Below are 21,243 nucleotides of genomic sequence, written 5' to 3' on the forward strand. Positions count from 1 at the left end.
TTTGTTTAGTATTTAATCCTTCCTATTTTGTCACCATGCTTTTTGTTTTATTCTGCTGTCTAGTTCTTCTCTGCATCTCCCTTTCAGGGTTATTTCAATCCTTCATCAGCACCCCCACCCTTTTCTGGCTTCCACTGACCACTTCTGCAGATATCATGGGCTCTGAAAGTGTGTTCTTCCTGCTGCTTCTGCTCTGCCTCTCTGTCTCTTCCTGGGGTCCCCTGGGGGAGGAAGCTGGTCTGTCTTGCCTCTGTGGTCTGGCGTTGGAAGGCGTCAGGGTGCTTGGTGTCCTAATGTCAGAGGTCTCCTGCTGCTGCTCTTCCCTCTGTCCTGGGAAGCAGGAATCTGATGTGTCATCCTTTGGGGATAAAGCAGCCGGGCCCTTCCTACAAGGTCTGTGGGGATGAAAGTGGAGGCTTCTTTATATACACATCTTATTTCTGGTCACAGTATTGAAAATACAGGATCAAGTCCTTAGATAAGTCACAGTCATAGTCCCCGGAGTTCACACAGACACTCTGATCTACTATTTTTAAACTGGAACTACTCATTTAAAAGAGGGCGTGGTCCGTTTTTCCTGCACAGGATGGTCTAGGGGGGCTTAGGCAGCTGGGGGTCTATCCCTGGCGCTGTCACAAACGCCCTGTGACTTTGGATAAGGTGCCTCAATTTCCTTTTTAATCTGTAACATGGGGGAGATTAGCACCCACCTGCCCCACAGAGGGCGAGGGGGCACGCCTGGCACTCATGCCAGTGACAGGAGCACGGCAATCGGCACCGTGCTGGCAGGCACCGGAGCTGTTCCCGCTCCGGCAAAGGAGCTGCACAAGCTCCTCGAAGCATCCGAAGGAGTGTGGGCAGGTTTTCCGAAGCATCTCCCTGCAGAGCAGCCGTGCCAGGCTGCCCCAGTCCGGAGTGTCCCGAGCTGGGCCCTGAGCGGCGTTCAGCGCTGTGTGGTGACCGGGGAGGGGAAGCTGAACCCATCCCACCCCAGCTGGTGCGCGGTAGGATCTGAAGCCGCTCCCCGGGGGTGAAAGTCCGGTCTGCGCTCAGCGCCAGACCCAGCCCGCAGTCCTTTACCTGGGAGACTTGCAGGGCAGCACGGTGCCCGCCGGCGGAAAGGTCCCGCCGCAAGCACGGCACCCGGCTACCGCCGGACGCTCGCGGCTCCCATCCCCCGGTGCCCAGAGGATGCGCCGGCAGAGAGGCCCGGGCCGGGCGGTCCCCAGCGCTGCTGGGCTGGAGTGGGGCCGGGCCCCTCAGGCGGCGATGGAGAGGACCTGCCAAGCCCGGCTCCGGCTGCTGCCTGCGGGGTGAGGTGGGCCGGGGGGTGATAACAGACCCAGGCGGAGAAAAGGCACATGGACAAGGACACACGTGTGTCCAAGTCCGTCTCGCGCCAGGCTCCGGCCGGGAGCGCAGCCGCCCTTGGCTGCAGGAGCGGACCGGCGGTCTCCGTTTGGGGGGACCGAGAGCGATCGGGGTGACAGGGGGCGGAATGGGTGGGGGGCCGCGCAGCCGAGCTGACCTGGGGCCCGAGAGAGGCCGGGAAGTGGGCACTGACTCCCAGCCGGAGCCCTGCCTGGCGCGCTCCGGAGCCGGAGTCACTCCTGCGCAGGCAGCGGAGCACGGCAGGGGGCCGAGGCACTGCCAGAGGGGCAGGGGGGCGCCAGGCTATGTAGGGGAGGGGGGACCCGGTGACGCAGGGAGAGGAGGGCGTGATCCGCCGGGAGGATGTGGAGGTTATAAATCAGCCGGGCGGCAGGCAGCTCCCTGTGAAGGGATGTCCACGGGAGGTTAAGCGCGCAGCTGGACGCGCCCTGCGGAGCTGAGCGCAGCGTTGCCCCGGCGCTAGGCAGCTGCTGGATGGTGGTCTCTCTCCGGGACCGGCTGCTCCGGTAGCTTCGCCACCGCGGACAAGGCGAGCCCGGCCAGGCTGCCGGAGGATCAGCCCCTTTGCTGGGTGTCCCTGAGCCGCGTCGTCTCTCCGAGCAGGCTACGGCCGAGCTCTCCTACCCTGCGGGCACCTCCCGGGCAGGACCATGGGCAGCCGGGCGCTCGCAGGTGCCATGCTGTGCGGGCTGCTGGCACCCGCTCTCCTCCTCGCAGGTAAGTGACCCGTTCCCCTGCGGGCTGGGGTGTCGGGCCGGGGAGCGGCCGAAACTAAGTGGTCCAGGAGGCAGCAGGCTGCGCTTGCTCTGCGCCCCGGAGAGACACCCTCCAAGGCAAGCCCGTGCCCCTCGTTGGGGGAGTGTGACACTCCCCGGTCCCTGGCACGCAGAGGGCCGGAGCTGGGGTCCCAGCCGCACGGGATCTCTCCTCACCCCCATGGTGCCCAGTCTGGACCCCGCTTCCCACCCCATGTTCCCTGGTGGAGGCTGCTTTGCTGCGCACACTCGATTACCCCGGGACGCCCTCTGGGTGCCCAAACGGGGCTCTGTCCCTATTGCTGTGCAAGCCGGTTCCCGGGATGCCCCTCGGAGCTGTCCCGTGTCTGATTCTCACGGGCAGAAAAGAAATCTCGGGGAGAGGCTGGATCCTGTCGATCTGTGTCCCCAAGCCCCCACCTTGTAGCATCAAAACAGAGAGCTCCAGCCTCGCCAAAATGCGGACCCCGATGAATCCCGGGCAGTGAGCGCCGCAGAAGCCCGGTTCCAGCACAGGGCTCCCGCAGGATCTTGTACAAACTAAACAGACAACCGCTGTAGCCGCACTTCCCTGGAGAAATCTGGACTCTGATACATCCTGGCCCAAGAGTACGGGGAAAAAAGACACATTTAGTGCCCTGATCCTGCCCATTTTAATCCCAGTTCCGCAAAATTCCAGTTTTAACAAAGGAAAAAATGTAGCAACTATTAGAGAACTCGAAAATCCAGACCATATTGCAAAGGGGTGCAGCAGCCCCGCAAAAAGATGTATCCGGCACCTAGATACGACTGGGAGGGTTAAATCTCAAAGCCTTAAATTCTACCAGAAAAGAAGAGCACCAGCTCCAACCCCACTGCAAAGATCCAGATCCTGATGTATCCTTGGTAACTAACACCGCCAGGACATAGATCCATCAAAGCAGAGCTCTGGACACAGATTTATCTGTATAGAGAATAAAACTTTGCGGAACTAGGTGAAAAAAACGGGCGATATCATGCTGGCTTCCGGTCCATGTTTGGATTTTACAAGTGCTTGTGTGCGGAGGTGTATCAGGGACCAGATTTTTTAGCAAGGACTGGAAGCAGCTACATTTGGTTTCCATTTTTCCAACAGAATGTAGAGATCTGTGTCCAAAATTCCCTGGATCCGATAAAACCCAGATTGCTCTTGCACCGGGATATGTTGGAGCCTGGATTTTTTTCTGGTCACGTAGGAGAAGTAATATGTGTTGTCTATTTTGAGGGTACAATTGGGGCTTTAGGATCCCAAAATAGTAGGACGAGCAGGGCGAAGTGCTAATTAGCTGGGATGCACCAGAGTATGGATTTTTTGCAGTGGCATGCTTGCTTTTCTTGGTGCTGGAACAGAGCTTTCCAGATGAGAGGTAAAGTCATCTGCAGGTTCACGGGAGTTGGACCAGGCACAAAGAGATCTTGAGTTTGAATGAGAGAAAATGCTAAAATGTATGTGGAACCTAGGGCCAAATACAGACTTCTTGTAACTATGCTGAAGCCAGGTATGGATTTGCCACATAATGGGGAGCAAATGTAAAGTCTGCAACACAGAAGAAAATTGCTAATTGAGATTAGCCTCAGAGAGGAGACTAGATTAGCGACCTTTTGTTCAATGTAATGACTGTGCTAAGGGGCAGGGAGTTTCTAAGTAAGTGGCAAACATTTTTACATGAGAGTAATCAACTTAAACTGTTGCATTATTTATTATAAATTAGTTGCATGGAGGAGTTGTGGAACCATTGAAGTGTTACATTTTCTTGCAAACTATTCTACTTTATCGCTTCAATCAATTAAATCCAGAATCAATAGATGATGACCAATACATTTATAAAGGCTAAGCTAATTTCCTATAACCATCGCAGTAATGCAAATAGTTTGTGTAAATGAGTAAAACAACCCCAAAATATTTTGTTCTTGCATTGAAACTTAGTTCAGATTTTGACTTGAAAGCATTGAGAATACAGATCTGTCAGCATGTCTACAGTTACAGACAGTAGCTCAAATCATGCCAAGTGATTTTCAGTTGGGATGGGTAGCTGGTGGTTGAGCATGGGTACTCTGGCAGACTAACTACATGATTTGGTCATCATCAATCCTGCAAAATCTTCTATTCTGTCACATGCTATGTCGTAGATCTCCCAGAAGGGGTGACAATGCTCCTTTGAAGTCCATAGCAAAACTATTGATGACTTTAATTTTGAGCAGGATCAGCCCCTGAATACTGAAGATGCAGGAAGGGGTGAGGAATTGGGTGCTGGGGAATTACATGTTAAAGTAAAAGCACTGATTCTCCATAGACTCTTACTCCCATTCCCTTAGGAGATCTGGGAAGGAAATGATTTTCCCACCTCATGTCAATTTTTGAGAATCAAAACATTTCCCTAGTCTGCATGGGGAGGAAACAGAGACCTTTCACACAGTCTCATGAAAAACCACATGAGGGAGGAAACCATCTTAGAATAGCCAATAGCCCAGTGGTCCGGTCACTCATGTGGCAAGTAAAAGACAAGTTCAAGACCCTACTCTGCCTGATTAAGACCAGGGATTCTTAAATATGACTCTCCCATATCTGAAGTGAGTGCCTTGATCACCAGGCTATTGATTGTTCTAGGGTGTGGTTTTTACTAAATGGTAAAAATTAAACCTTTGATGCCATATTAGGGCCTGATCCTGCAGTCCTTGCACACTTATGACTCCCATTTAATTCAATGGGGGTTTGACATGTGGAAGGACTACAGGAGTCTAACTGAAGATTCTGCAGTCTTCTTCTCTTGACCTCACTGGAGGGTTTTGTCTGAATCAGAGCTAAAGGATTGGCCCCAAGCCCCTTACTAATAGATCCATATGTGAGGCTAGTGATAGAAGAACCAGAGACCATGTATATTCAGAGAGGCTTCAAACAGCGAGATCAGCTAATATATATCTTCATTTTTAAATGACAGCACAAAGCGAAAGCTGGCCTCCTTGAATCTGCACTCTTGTTCTACTGAAGTCAGTTGAACCAGCAATGGAACTAGGACTGAGTACTAAGTTAGAATGAGAAATAGGAGACTAGATAGCTTCACTTGCTAGTCACTTTACACATTAACTTCTGTTATCATTTGTACCAGTAGCAGCGAGGGTCAGACCCCACTGAACTAGATGTTCTACAATCATGGTCCCTGCCTGGAAGAGCTTACAGTATAACTCAAAACAAGATGTAACAAATTTATTGACCAAACAACAGAAGCAAAGGAAGGAAGAGATAATGATAATAAGATCATGTGGTTATGTAAGATAGTGATGTGCCTGACCTGATGTTTCCAAATTATAAGATTTAAAACAATGTAATAAACAATATCAATGATCCCTGAGTCTTCCTCCCCCATGCAATCTTTAGTTGGCTGATCTCCTGTAGGCATCACAGCAGTTATATCTTGAGAAGGAATTTTAAGGCGGAGAGGATAGTGGCCTTATGTTCCCAAGGACATTTCCCGTGGCAGGGAAGTGTGTAAGAAGTAGTTGGAGCATATGTTGGAGAAGAAGACAAATGGTCATACAAGGCTGGCATAGCTGGTGGGGCAGAAGGCAACAGGACAAGGACTGTCTTATGGTCCTGCCATTCACAAAGTGTATAGAGTCTGATTCACCAACCAGGTCCTGTCAGCGGAATGATGTGAGCCTCCTGGCAGCAGAAAGTTTGCCTAGCATGGAAACAAGGGGTGCAGTGTCACAAGCCAGTCTTAACCCCTTCTCCACCAGCAGACCTGGAGCAGCAGTGCAAATCCAGAGGTCTTGCTGGGAAGGGGCATTGCTAGGACATGCAGGGGACATGGTGATTCAGTGTCTGTCCTGGGGAGATTTCACAGGTGGGATGGCTGTGGAGCTCAGGCTTGAGTTTCAAGTTGTATATTCTTTTAAGATGATTATTGTGGCACTATGTTTTTGACCTAGATGTGAATTCCCCCTCAGGTACCATAGCCTTCCTAGCCACAGGGGGCTGCACTTTGCACTTACATGTGCCTGCAGGGGTTAATCAGTCCTACCGTCTTATTAGGACTGGGAGCAATAAAAGAACCCAAGAGCTGGACATCCAACATCCCTTGCAATTCAATGACTGTTGGGCACCTGACTCCCTCCTTGAAAAATTCCAGCCTACATTTACATAAAGCTGGAGGATTAGAAACTGGTGTGGAACAGAAACATCTATTCTTCCATTTATATATAGGATTTAAATCTCTAATTTTTTAATAGTACTAATGGGAATCACCCATGGTATTACTCTGTGGTATTTTGGCAAGATGCTCTGTATAGTATAGTTCTATAGAGCCAAATTCTGCTCTCATGTACGCTGGTGTAAATCTGGAGTAAGTACATTGAACTCAGCTGAGCTGCTCCAGATTTGCACTAGTGTTGATGAAAATCAGCATTTGGCCCATATAGTAAAGATGACTTGCACACCCGCAAACATTCAATACTTTTACCATTTTTAATTGGTGATGCGAGACGAGATTTTTTTTTTAAGCTCAAAATGCTCATGAACAAACCTGACCTTTGCTTTGTCAGACTTTTCAAAGACCAGAACTAGGGTCTTTGTAGCAGGTGTGGTGAAATGTGTGGGCCATGTGTGTAGGACAGAAGGCAATGCTTGCTGCTTTCTAGAACAATTGCTGACTCCTCACACTTCTATGCAGTTTGGAAATTGCAAGCTCTCAGAGTATCAGACTATTGGTTTTCATGTCAGGCTGAGATAGTGATAGTGAAAGGAAATGAAAGGGAGAGGGTTGATTGAGAAAGGACTTGAAAGACAGGGTATGGCTCAGCATTGCAGAACTCTGTCTCATGGGCTGTGGGTGGGATTCTGCTGAGGAAATTGTTCCTTGGAGGCTGCTAGAGATAGGCGTTGAGATTTCCTGATGCCACCCAGAAGAAGGCAGGAAGCAGGGATTGCTGCAAGAGTGGGGGAAGGTTTCCCATCAAGAGAGGGATGTCTGGCAACCATAGTCAACTGTTGGAGATTTCTCTGCGGCTATGCACCAAGAGTTCCTTTGCAAACACACTTCATCTTTACTTTGTCCTTTTTTGACCATCTGTGTGATATTTCTACACTACAAAGCCCCAGGGTAAAGGGGAAATGGCTGCTTGTGTGAGCATATATGAGAATCTCTTCCATTTGACCATTTAAAGTAACTTACAAACACTTTATTAATCAACCTAAGAAATGACCTTCCTCAGCATTTAACCACCAGGAATGGGTTAGCTTTTCCATTTACTGTGAGTGAACTGCTCATTCTGATGCTGCCCGAAAATCTATTACCTTCACATCTTCAGTTGTTGGTGCCAAGGGGCATTCTTGATCTGCTCTTACCAAGATGTAGAAACTCAGTATCATCCCCCTGCCCTGGAAAGGACTATCATGGTGCAAAGCCAGTGCATTGCCCTAGACCCTCTCTCCCTCTCTGTATGATTTGTTCATGGCAAGATGGGAGGAAATATATCAGCCTAATGTAAAGAAAAGCATGATTTTGCCTAACATATTATCAAAGTAATTCAAGACCATTATAAATCCTTGTGAATCTATTACTTCTGTCCATTCTGTTTCTCAGAACTTTGTCTGCTTTTTGTTTATGAAGAAACACATTCGACATCCCCGTTTCTTTTTAATTCTTCAAAGTAATCTGCCACTAATTCCTGCCCTGGGGCAGATTTTTTTGGTTTTTTATAACATACCCTCACAACAGGTGTACTCACGTGTAATGACAGTGACCATAATTTATATCTGTATCATGCTTTTCCTCCAGAAGGATCCTGGCATGCTTTTTGAAAATGGGACCAATCTTGCAAACAGTTATTCATATATGCACATAATTACTCCTAAGCAGAGTCTCTGGGAATTCAGCTACACAACAACATCACCTTCTCTGCCCATGGCCCCTGCACATTATCAGTAAATTCACTCAAGTGTTACTGCAGCCTGAGGCACAGTCATTCTGCCCCTGCTCCTTTCCCTCACCCCCTGGGGAACTTCACTGGAGGACATCAGCTGGTTGGGGAGGACATTAGCTTGTTGGGAAGCTCTTGACACCACCGCCCCATTGGCTTCATTAGACAGAAAGTGAGGGAGGAGGGCACAGGGCCTCTCAGATATTGTAGAAGTACAGGATCTCTGAACAGAGCTCCCTGTTCTTTTGACAGATCCCCTGACAGCCCTGCTTTCCTAGACCACAACTACCAGCTCCACTTCCTGGGGATGAGCGTGGGGAAATTCCATGAGAGGAATTTCACATCATTCTCCCTCAACCCCCTTCCTGTGTGATTTCCCATGGAATGGAAGGATCCAACTGTTTTATTTACATTCTTAATTGAATTATAGAGTCTCCTGGAAAAGGCTCAGACATAATTCTTCACAATAGTGTTAACATAGGAATTGCCACACTGGATCAGACCAGAGATCCATCTATCCCACTATCCTGTCACCAACAGTATCAAGTGTAAGAGCCTTCTGAGAAGGTGCAAGAAACCCTGCAGCAGGCAGTTATGGAATAACCTTTCCCCAGGGAAGTTTCCTTGAGTAAAGTTGTTTGTGGTAGGATCTAAAACAATTCTGTTAATTAGAGCATTAAAAAGCTGTAGACTCAAGGGTCAAAGGAACCAACATAAACTTGAGGCCTGTTTAAGTTAGATGCCATCAACCTTTATAGTGAGTGTGTATAAAATAATGACTGTCTTTTAACATATTATGTTATATAACTTTTCCTGCTCTTGTCCTGATATTCAAAATTTGGGGTAAAAAAATCCAGCTCTTCTTGTCTGATGCGAGCTGTGATATAATGAATTACAATCTGTGTCTATTTTCCCCTTGTAAATTGGGGTATTTTCATAAAACGGTGCAATCTCATACTCCCTAGATTCTTTCTGTAGATGGATCTTGCCCTGTGATTATATTTGGGGGCGGGGGAGTGGAGGGGAGGTGGAATGGAATGAGCCACCCTGAGGGAACTGTTCCTTTTCCTTCCACACAGGTTTCCTTGTAAGAGAGCATGAACTGGGCCATTAATCAGGTCATATTTATTGCAGCTCTAATAGCCAAATGTCATTTGATTTGCTGAGATGGAGTTAAATGACTGCCAATAATTTAGCACTGTTGTCCTTTTAGCTGGTTAACAGTCTGAGGGCCTAATCTACTGACAAATCACACGCTGGCCCAAAGCAAGATGAGGTCAGTGGTCTGTTTCAGACAACTGCTTAAAGCTGATCTTGCCCATCATGCCTGCCAGAAGGGAGGCTGTCCCTTAAAAAAAAAAAAATGGCAAAAGCAGCCTTCAGCACTAGGCTGCCCTGTTAGAGGAAGCTTGGGTATGAGACAGAGAGGATCTAGGCAGTGCGCTGAGCTGTCCTGAGCTAAGTACTCTAAGAACAGCCAAACTTCAGGAGAAAAGTCTTGGATTGGCCTTTTTTGTCTGATTGTTGATTTATTTATTAAAGTCCAAAACAAGAAAGGGGGTAAGTCTGACCCTACACAGGGCGTGTGGAGTGTGTCTTAGAGGAAGTGGGAAAATCCTTTACTCTGAATCTGCTGTTTCTGTTTGACCCTTTAGTTTTAAAAGTCAGTAGTTGCATTAGGTTTTTCCTGTGCATGTATCCAGGGCCTTTGATAATGGGTCTGTTTTACAGATAAAAAAAGATGAAAGTAACATTCCTGCATTGTATTTTTTCTTTTAAAGTTACAGCATTTTAGGGAGTGTGAAATATTGAAAATAATAACAAAAGTCTTGTGCTAAGGGGAAATGCTGTAAGTTTTCTGCTTAGTCACTGAGTTTTCTTCTGTGTCTTGATTAGTGACAAAATGTCAAATAGATGGAATTTGGTAGGCTGAAGTGTCAGATGGAGCTAGCGGAAATTAAAGAGCTTGGCTTGTTTAGCCTACAAAATGAAAGCGGAGAGAGATTACAGTTGCGCTATATAAATACATTGGGGGGGTGAACACCAGGAAGGGAGAAGAGCTATTTATGCTGAAGAACAATGTCGGTGCAAGGACAACTAGCCATGATTAAATATAGGCTAGAAATTAGAAGGTTTTTGACCATCAGAGCAGTGAGGTTATGGAACAGCCTTTCAATAAAAATAGTGTGTGGGGGGGAACAACGCAACTGTTTTAAAATGGAGCTTGATAAATTGATGAACTGGATTATATGATGGGGTTGCTGGTGACAGGAGGAGACTGGACTCCATATCATCAGGAGATCCCTTCCAGTCCTATGTTCCCAGAGAGTTGTAGGCAGAGTTCTGAGTGTTTAGATGTCCATGCAAAATATTCCCCAAATCCAGTCTGTTATAACTTGTTTTTTTTTCTAATGCAAGAGAAGCTATAATGAATGTTAGAAAGCTTGCTAGGAAAGGAATTGTGTACTCATTCAGTTTAGCTGGAGTGAGAAACTCATCTGTTTGCTCTATGTAGAGGAATTTTACATGACTCATATAGAAGTTTTGGTCTCACTGTATTTATGCTATAGTAGTACTGTACTTTCCAAATACTTAGCTAATAAAGAGACATTTCACAAAACAAACATGATGATTATTTGATGAACATTTATACCCAGTATTAGAATTCAAAGAAAATCATAGCAAGTGATGACAGATGTCATGAGCTAAAAGAATGATAAGACTAGGGATATGCAGCACACAACCAGTAGAGGTTTGGAGGCGTGATGGTCTTCTCCTTCCATATCCCCGGTAGCAGACCACTAATACACAACTACCCAATGGAACCATGGCTACTCCACATGCTGCAGTGGGCTGAGCAGGCACTGCTCACACCTTACCCACCACCTTTGAACCCTTTGAAGATGTAAGAGTAAAAATGGGCATGCTGAGGGTATAAGTCAGAACTCCACCTTACAGACTTCTCAGGCTGAGTATGCACAGCTCTTGAGGTCATATTGGATCTATCACTCTTGTTGGATTATCAAATTCTGGAGAGGTCCCTTTTAATACTAACCAGGAGGATGCAATTATTCTCTAACACAGCCACTGAAACAATCATGAATACCTTTGCCCCTTCTAGGCTAAACAATTGTAATGTGCCAAATTGGTTGGATAAAAAAGGAAACTTTTATTGAAAAGTTAAATTTGCCCCCAATTTTTTTTGGAAACTCAGAATTTTGAATTTTGCAACTGAATAGAAATGTCAAAATGTGAAGACTGTTGATCAGCTAGTATATTGTGAATTGTAAAGGATGGTCCTTGAAAGCCACTTAACAGGTTCAGCTTGTGCAGAATATCATAGTGTGGCATCTGAGTGGAGAAAGTTTCTATGAGCACCTAACTCAGAGCATTGCACTGCTGGCATCCTTTTTATGGTCTTGACTACTTTTGTGGTGATCATAGCGGTCAATGTACAATGGGAAATGGCAGAACTTTGGATGCTGCTAATTGGCAAGCAACTTTGTCATGCACTCAACTGTAACTTTATATTTCTAGATACCATCAACAAAGACTTTTACACATTTAAATAAAATGGCTACAGGCCAGATTCTTGTGAGCTCTACTGCTCCAGTAGGCCAGGGATATCTTCACTTCTGCAGTTCCTTCTGAGGAGGAGCTAGTGTTTGGGATGTACATGTCTGTGTACATATGAGAATACATACACATACAAGAACATTACTGCTGAAGACTTGTTAGCATGTACCACCCAAGTATGCAGCTGAGAGGTTGTCAGAATTGCACTGCCAGAGAGTTTTAACTATTAGGTGTTACAAGTTGCTTGTGTAGCAGCTGGTAATTTTTATTTTTTCAAAATGCTAAATGCATACATTTTAAGCAATAGTGCAACCACCTCAATCTCATATCCAGACCTGAGCATATTTGGTGAAAAGGACTCATTTGGGAGGCTCTGTACATTTTTCTGTCTGTCAAGACCTCCCACAGGCAGTGAGCTACTCATTTGTATATCTGACTGCCTTTGTCTCCAGGACATGGAGCCAGAGCAGGGGCTAATTACCATACTCAGGATTTTTCTGACACATGGCAGTAAACTCAGATGTTCAAAATATGCTGGATCAGGCCTCACTGGGAAATTAGCTCATTTACTCTTATGGTCTGATTATTATGCCCTAAAAATCATTTGATAGTTTAAAGTAGCTCAGATAGAAGTTTGGGGCTTGATGCAAACATTTGTGGGTGAGATTCTTTGGGCTGTTACACGCAGGTGTCAAACTAGATGATCACAACGGTTCCTTCTGGCTTTAAGGTAAGAATCTGTGAATTATCATTCTGATGTGGCAATGCCCATTTTGTATGCAAGTAACTTTTAATGATGTTTTGAACTTGCAAGTAAAATAGAACACAAGGCGGTTGCAAGCAAGGCATACACGAGTTATGGAGCAGCATCAGTGAGAAACAAGGCAGGTCAGCATGAACACAGAGTGTGTGTTTCTAATTACTGCTGTTGATACCCTTGTTGACTCCTATAAACTCTTACTACTATATGTAGTGCTACTGCCCTATATAGTTTCATTTAACTTAAAGCTACTATTCCATTATGCTAGTTTAATGAGATGGCCTACTTAAGAGGAAGGGGGGAGGGATAGCTCAGAGATTATTTTTAGGCAAAGGTATCATTTAGCTCAGTAATGGAACCAAAACCATGCACAGGTACAACTATTCCAACCAAAAATAAGTTAACTTTACCCACTGAACAGCACACAGTTTCTTCAGAAAAAGTAACAGTATGCCAACAGGAATTCTGTAATAAAAACTTACGAGCACAAAGGTGTCTTTTAAAAAATATATTAGAACACAGAAAGTCATGTATACAGAAGAATAGATTGGCCAATGGCCAGTTAGTGTAAGTCAGTGTATGACCATTGTTTTCACATAGAGGCCCGCTGAATGGCTTCACACTTTTGGTTATTTTGGCTACATTCTGCAATTGTTACACTGGTAAACACACGTGAGTGTTTTCATTCCCCTCAGCGGGCTGACTGATATGAGGCAGTACTCATACAGCTAAGTAAGAAATGCACAATCTAGCCCACATTTTAAATGATGACTCTTTAAATTATTCAGGCTAAGAAGAGTTGTGAATAGTGGGAATTAGAGGTGAGAGACCTTAGGGGACCTTTTCCATTACCAATGCTGGATTGTCCTGTACAATATAAAAAAGTCAGATGATTGAATACAAATTTGTTTAAATTGGGAGGAAATTATATTTGACAATAGAAAGCACTAAGGGCAAGATATGTTTAATGAGCTTTAAAATGTATGCAAATCTGGCATTCAGTAAAACAATTAGGCTATGATGGATAACTTTATTGATGGCACTTTAATCAGAGGTCAGAAGCTCTGTGTACATTGCAGTTGGCAAAGATAAGCTGATCATTCTCATTAACCTCTTCATTGTGTAGATAAAAAAGCTTAGCTAATACATTCAGGCTAACTGGTGTGGTGAAGGGATGTCAGTAAAAAATTATAACATTTAAGAAGACAGAAGATTTGTTCATTTCATCCCATGTGTTCAGTTACCCTATGTGTAAATGTTTACAGAAGTGGGGCATATATGTACTCTGTAGATCAGACACTATCAGTACTATTTACATATACACATTTATTTTATCTGGGGTATACAATAATGTAAAACAAGCCTATGTATAAGTCCACAAAATAGTCAGTAAACAGAAACTCTGAGTGCAAAAAGGGTGTTGTAGTTCTATCATATGTTAGAACATACTTCAAACACTTTTATTCTTTAGCTCCTTTGCATCACCAGCTGAGAGCTCTACCTTGTATACCAAATACTGTCCAAGCTGTGTTCTGTCCCTTTTCAAACAGTTCCTTGACCCTGTCTTTAGGCAGCTTGGGTAACTTTTGTGACTAAACTAGTGTTTGCGCCAATTGGTTCAGTAATCCGATTGGCTGACTGAAATGTGTCCTACAAACTTTTTTTAAAAAATGAATAAGGGGGAGGGGAGAGTCATTCTGTTGTCACATGAAAAGAAGTTACACCCCAATGTAGGTCACTGTAAGGGTAGGTTGCTTATGGTCGCTTAGTGACAGGCATAATGATTAATGAACATGTCCTGTTAAGCCATGACCTTTCCAAAAAGCCAGTGTCAAGTAAAATGCCTGAAGAAGGTACACAGAAGGCGTGATCCCCTTGTAAATATTGACAGTCGGAATTTCTGTGTTATTCTCCTTTTCGTTGTCTTTTCTGGCAAGCTTGTCAAACCCTACTGCATTTGTTCTTTGAATCATTTTTGTATTATTTAAAAAAAATGTAGCAAAGCTAATGACCCATGCAGGGATGGAATGTAAAGAAAAGCTATTTCTCTTCAGACCTGTACTGCTTAAGTGGTAACACTCCATTATTGTGTGTGTGGACTTTTTAATACAAACAGGATTTTGTATTTCGGGCCTTTGTTGCTGGAAATCTAAAATATTAAACGTGTCAAGCCTTATACATTGGGTCTGTTAGGGCAAATATTAAGTTAGGTGCCTAAGAGTTAATATGGTTAATTACTGGAGTTAAATATTTAAAGTGCACTTGAAGGCAATGGTAAGAATCCAGTTTACTTCAATGGGAGCAGCGTTACGCCAACACTAGAGCGGTTTTTAAATTCCGCCCACAGTGATTACAAAACACAGCTGTATCTTTTAGATATGGTTAATGTATGTAGTAGGACAAAAGCTGGATACATATCAAATGTATCTGGGATTTGTTTTGATCACAGGTTGGGGTGCTTAGAGAATTTCCTGCACTGAGCTCAGTAACTATGGAGGCAGGTCTCCTGGATTATTATGAAGCATGCATTTCCAGGGTTTCCTACTTTATAAGAGTTCTGAATGGTGTTTCTTCAGATTCTGCACAGGGACATTTTTTCTTCTGATACTGTAGATTAATAGAGAAAAAAATGCAACATTTGTAACATTTTTGAAAACAAACCAAAACCAGAACACTCCAATGAATGACTAGCTGGTTGACCCTACGATTAGCTTTCTGGACCACCTGGTAGATGACCTGAGTTCAGTGGTGGCAATTAGGTCATACCCACTCCATCAGATAGAATCCCCAGAAAACCTCTTAGGCTATGTCTACACTGCACTTTCGTTGTTAGAACTTTTGTTGCTCAGGGTTTGGGGAAAAAAACAAAACAAAACAAACAAATAAAAAAACCCAACACACACCTCCGTGAATAACAAGTTTTACCAATGAAAAGCACTGGCATGGATAGAACTTTGTTGGCGGGAGTCACTCCCCCACCAACAAAGCTATTGCTCCTCATTGGGGATGGTTTTATTTTGTCGCCTGAAGAGCTCTCTCCAGGGCCACCCAGAGGATTCAGGGGACCTGGGACAAAGCAATTTCACAGGCCCCTGCCATAAAAAAAGTTGCAATACTATAGAATACTATATTCTCATGGGGGCCAGGGCCCTGGGTAAATTGACCCACTTGCCCCCCACCCCCTGGGCGGCCCTGGGAAAAATAAACATTTAAAAACCTTCTGCATCTCGGCACAAACCCAGTTTTGAGAAAACTACTTTTCAAGTCATCTTTACAAGGTATTGCTGGTTCTCAGCATCAGCTAGTGCTAAAAGGCACTAAAGCTCATTAAAAGCGTTGGACAAATGTTTTCTGTCAAAACTTTATTTGGATCAAAAACTAGGGGGGTTTTAAAAAGCAGAAAAAAATCACGGAGAATGTCTGCTTTCCTTCAAAATTTGTTGTGGTTTTTTTAATTGAAAAGCTGAAATTAATCTGCCAAAATCTGAACATGGTTTGGGGTTTCAGAAGTGTGTGGCCAAATATTTGCTGCTTGCTGTGTTTGATTGTTTAAAGAAACAATAAAAAAATTCTGCTTAAAAAAAATCCCAAACTTTTGAACCACGTCAGCTTGTGACCAAATGCCTGAGCCCATCCAGTCAGAGATTTTTCCAGGTTTCTGATACTCTGCTGGCTTCCTTGACTTGTATCTGTCTCCATAACTTTGGGTTCATTTAGGTTAGAACATAACATAAGAATGGCCATACTGGACCTTTGGTCTGATCCATCCAGCCCAGTATCCTGTCTACTGACAGTGGCCAATGCCAGGTGCCCCAGAGGGAGTGAAACTAACAGGTAATGATCAAGTGATCTCTCTCCTGCCATCCATCTCCACCCTCTGACAGACAGAGGCTAGGGACACCATTCCTTACCTATCCTGACTAATAGCCACTAATGGACTTAACCTCCATAAATTTATCTGTTTCCTAGAGATTGGCTCCACAGGGTCCCTCACAAACTGGAGATGGTTACTGTGGGTTTGTCTTTAGTATAGACTATGTACATAGTCCACAAACTGAGCATTTGAGCTTATTCCAGAATCTGGGATGAGCCTATTTTGTGAAAACTGAAATGCTCAAAATAGCACTTGCATGTGGAATGGACACAGGGTGCTGAAATTAAATTAACCCAGGGGTTCTCAAACTGGGGGTTGGGACCCCTCAGGGGGTTACGAGGTTGTTACTGGGGGTCATGAGCTGTCAGCCTCTACCTCAAACTCTGCTTTGCCTCCAGCATTTATAAGAGTGTTAAATATATAAAAAAGTGTTTTTAATTTATAAAGGGGAGGGGTCACACTCAGATTTGCTATGTGAAAGAGGTCACCAGTACAAAAGTTTGAGAACCACTGAATTAACCCCTCTGGAGCCTTGGGGAATGCAGAGGACCGGGGTCTCCCTTGGTAGGGTTAGGAAGGAGGTAGGTGGTGTAGGATATTGCTCTTCTCATGTGATCTCTCCCCCATGGCTCTCTTGGCTCTATCACTATTAATCTAAAGTGGCTAATTTTAAATGAAGCTACCCTCCTCTGACATGAATCTCCCTATGGCACTGAAATTAAATGTAGGCTATAATTTGGCATTTGAGAAGTGAAAGGGATGGTAGCCCTAAGGGAAAAGGTAACAGCTTGGGTCTTTGTGTTAAATAGCTGTCTGCAAGTCTCAAACTGCTGAATGAGCTTTAGGGTAGGGAAGGCTGTACCTCCCCAAACAGCCTGGCCCTGCCCCCATCTGATGCCCACCCACTTACTGCCCCCTAACTGCCCCCCTCAGAAGCCCCAATCCATCCTGCTCCTTGTCCCCTGATCACCCCCCTAGACCCTCCCAACCACCACCTCGGGACTCCACCCCCCACGAGCCCCCCCTGCTCCCTGTCCCCTAACTGCCCTGACCCCTATCCACCTCCTGCCGAGTCCTGACAGAACCCCAGAATGCCCACAATCCAACCTCCCGTTTCCCATTCCCTGACTGCCCCCCAACCTCTGCCTCCTCCCTGTCCCCTGACTGCCTCTTATCCAACCCCCAACCCTCTTACCATGCCACTTACCCCCACCTTCCCCCTCTCCTGGAGCCTCAGCGTACCACATCCAGGACCGGCCCTGGACAGGGCTGCAGCAGCGTGGCTCCAGCAGGACCTTAGCTCACAGCCCCACCTCCTTACCACGCGGCTCTGAGCAGGAGGAGCTCAGGCCCTGCCTGAGCCACGCTGCTTTAGCTCTGTCCAGGGCCGCTCCTGGATGCGGCGCATGGAGGCACTGGGGGATAGGGGAAAGCGGGGCTGAGGGGAGCCTCTGACATTCTCGTGGGGGCCCCTGTGGGGCCTGGGGAAAATTGCCCCCTTGCCCCCTCCCTGGGCGGCCCTGGCTCTCTCCCAGAGATAAAGAACAGCTATAATGTGTGCCTTACAGCGGCAAGGCCTTAGCAACACAACTGCGCCACTGTAAACTGTGCAGTGTAGACAGCCTCAGATTGTGTCCTGTGGAGGAAAGGCTGTGTCTCCTTTTTGTTTGTACAGTGTCAATGCCAACAAGACCCTAGTGCAATTGGGCCCTGATCCTGATCTATGGCAGCTATTGTATTTAATAATAATAATTTGTTCTTAAAGGTCAAGCTGGTGGTACATATTGTCATGGGCACCCAGCTTTTCCAACCACTGGTCTCACTTTTGCCCTTATGTACAAAGCCAGTTCAATAAAAAATTAACAACATTTTTCCTTGCTGCCTGAATCTTAGAATTCTCATGAATAGAGGAATGCACATAATCAAATACATGCTTATTGGAATATTCAAATTGTTTAGCTTGAGAGCATTGACAAAAGTTAAGTTTAAGTGTCTGAATTCCTCTGCTCAACAGCTGCCTGACCACTACTGGTTAGTTGTAGCCCTTCTTGGATTTTTATTACAGAGCAAATTTAATCAGATTCTCAGTATTTACATCTAGTATTAGTGATTCAGAATTGAAAAATCAGTTAGACCGTAAGTGTCTACAAGAGTTCATGTAACGCTGCTGGGAATCCCTTATGTCAGTACTCAGTGAACTTCAGCTCATGTTTTTAGGGGGTCTGTTCTAAAGTCCATTGTAATCAGTGGAATGATTCCCATTGGTTTCAATGGGCTTTGACTAAGTGTTCTGCCTCAGGGCCAAATCCTGATGTCATTACTCAGCTATGTGCTTTTCAGTATCACAGGTTTTACAGTGTGCTAAAGAAGTGTTATAGAAATACAGCAGAAGTACACAGGGAATATTTTAAAGAGATTTCTTTCAAAGAGGCTACTTGCCATTTTCCAGTGCGTCAGTAAATACAAATGGTTAAAGATAGTGTAACAGTGTCAGCGCCCACCTCTCACAGGCACCCCCTTTTTCCTCTGGCCAATAAAACTGCAAATCACATTCTTTTCTTGGGGGGGGCACCCATCTCTTGTGAATGGCCCCCTTTCTCTCAGTTAGATGTGAGCCTGCTTTTGGTTTTAGTTCTTATATTGGGGTGGCACCCACCTCTCACGAGCACTCGCCTGGCAGTTGGATCTCTTGGCAGGTCTTCAGTGACTCAGGCCTTCGGTCAAGTCATACACAGCGTGTCTGTGAGATAAAAGCAACACAAAACTCCTTTTGGGGTACAAGTCCAACAGAGGCCTCTCTCAGTGCCCTCTGTAATGTCTCTCTCTTTGTCCCTGCTCCAGAACACAGCAGTGCCCCAGGGCTCCTTTCCTGGAGGCAGTGTCTTCACCCTCTCAGGCCCTTTCTGGCCTCAGCTCTTCAGCAGGACCACTATGGTTCAGTTCCCCTTCTGGATTGCCTCAAAGTCCAGGTCACTTTCCCAGTGGCTGGTGGGGCCCATCCTCTACTCTGGGGCCCAACCCAGGGACTCTATAGATAGCAGCCATCCATCATGGCCCTTTAAATAAACTGCATTGCTGCTATAATTCCCTGGGCAACTTCCCCATGGCTCTCGCACATTCTTCACTCCTACCTCAAGGCCTTGTCCTTGTGCCGTCCTAGCAGCCAGCCAGGAGCACACCTAGTTCTAGCAAGGAACTAAACTCACTCTGGCCCTGCAAGCTCTTCTTATATTGACCTGCTGGGCCCTGATTGGCTGCTGCCCTAACAGCCACTCCAGCCATTTTTGAGGACCTCTCTACTACCTTTTTCTGGGACAGGGTATGGGAGGACCACGAGGCCTCCAGCAGGGGGCTCAGGGCCTAGTCCACCCTGTCACAGCTAGATTGTGTTTTTAAGGCACAGCCCTCAGAGATTCAGCATAGACAAGAACATCAGTATAATGCTTAGTTGCAATAGGAAAAGAGGCAATATATAAATTGCTTGTGGCCAGACTTTTAAGGATGCTATGAAAATAAAAAGTAGGAAATTCTATACATTTTAAACCTCTCACTTTAGAATGTGCTGAATGCAGGTTAAGCCACCTTTTTGCTAAGACCTTACATGTTGCAACTGCAGAATACTGTACAGTGCAGCAGAGAGATGTGACTCAGTTGTAATAAATGTAAAGGGAATTCGTTTGTGAGGCTGCTGAGCACAGAAAGATTTTGTGGTTCTCTCTGGCTTTCTAGTTTCCAGATTGACCAATCACTCTCTTGTGTCCCACACCTGTGCCCCTCAAGTACTAGCCTGGACTAAACTACCATAAAAGGGATTGATGACTTCACCACAGCATAAGTGTTTAATATGTCATGTCAAATACAAGTTGAATTCAGTCTCCAGCCTATAAGGATTGTTTAGACTTTTGTAAATATTGGGTTTTTATTTCCCAGAATGGGTTGTCAGGCATTTGATGTTTGACGCATACCAATGTTATCATGGGCTAGAATTTATTTTTTATGACAATTCTGCTGATGAGGAGAACACAATAAAAACTGATGTATCACTTGTTACCAGACTGATTTGTCAAAACTGATTTGTCAGACTGTGCTGATTTGTCAAAACTGTCTATTTAAAACAATAGTCTTCAGACAAAAGCGACAAAGAGTCCTGTGGCACCTTATAGACTCACAGACGTATTGGAGCATAAGCTTTTGTGGGTGAATACTCACTTCATCAGTTGTCTTCAGACAAACTCTTTGATTTGGACGGAAAGAAGTGACATTGGTTTTTAAAAGTCAGCTTTCTTATGAAAGACTGATTTCCACATTTCAGCTCACCATTGTTCAAACAAATTGCAGAGATCCAGTATAGATTTTTTTTAAATATATCTTTGTAGGAAAGTACCATTTAATATCTTTGTAGGCAGCCAGCCAACTTCGTGTGGTGCTGTATTTTATTAATTTAACTTTATATAATTTTGCACACTGTGATAGTTTGTGAGATGCATATAGAAGTGATTCTATGGATGCATTAAATTGTCAGCATTTTTACCTCATACCTTGGTCACAAGTACTTCATGGTCTACTGCACAGCTCGAACTCTGGACCTTCTGTGTCTGCACCTGGAGTCAAAGGAGAACCTCTGTTAACTGTAGTAGGGTTTGTATTCTCTGCTGGCCAACCACCAGACATACAAAATGGCAGCGAATGAGCAGGTCTGACATTCCATCTGGTAGAGAGGGCAGTAGTGCACATACATACAGACATAGTAATCAGCACATTACACCTTGTTTGCCAGAGGACCCCAAGGTACACAGTGCCCATGCAAAACGATTGCAATTCACTGCACTGGGGCTGTGAAGGAAAGCAACAAGGAAATACCAGCTTGTACAGAACACAGTGGCTCACATCTCCAGCAGGAAAGGCTGCTGAGAACACTTCACTTCAGTGCTGTGTGCCTACAGCTGGCT

At 45.1% G+C, this 21,243-nt stretch overlaps 1 protein-coding gene across 2 annotated transcripts in view; it reads left to right on the forward strand.

Moving 5' to 3' along the window:
- Positions 1 to 1,793: 1,793 nt before the first annotated feature.
- The window catches only part of FLT1 (fms related receptor tyrosine kinase 1), a 156,212-nt gene continuing 136,762 nt past the window's right edge, over positions 1,794 to 21,243 (forward strand). For both annotated transcript variants that reach the window (XM_050937138.1, XM_050937139.1), the window contains exon 1: positions 1,794 to 2,109. In XM_050937138.1, the coding sequence (XP_050793095.1) occupies positions 2,043 to 2,109 (67 nt within the window). In that variant the 5' untranslated portion in view covers positions 1,794 to 2,042. The remainder of the gene's footprint in view (positions 2,110 to 21,243) is intronic.

This window comes from Gopherus flavomarginatus, chromosome 1 (assembly GCF_025201925.1).
Source record: "Gopherus flavomarginatus isolate rGopFla2 chromosome 1, rGopFla2.mat.asm, whole genome shotgun sequence".
Taxonomy (NCBI): Eukaryota; Metazoa; Chordata; order Testudines; family Testudinidae; genus Gopherus; species Gopherus flavomarginatus.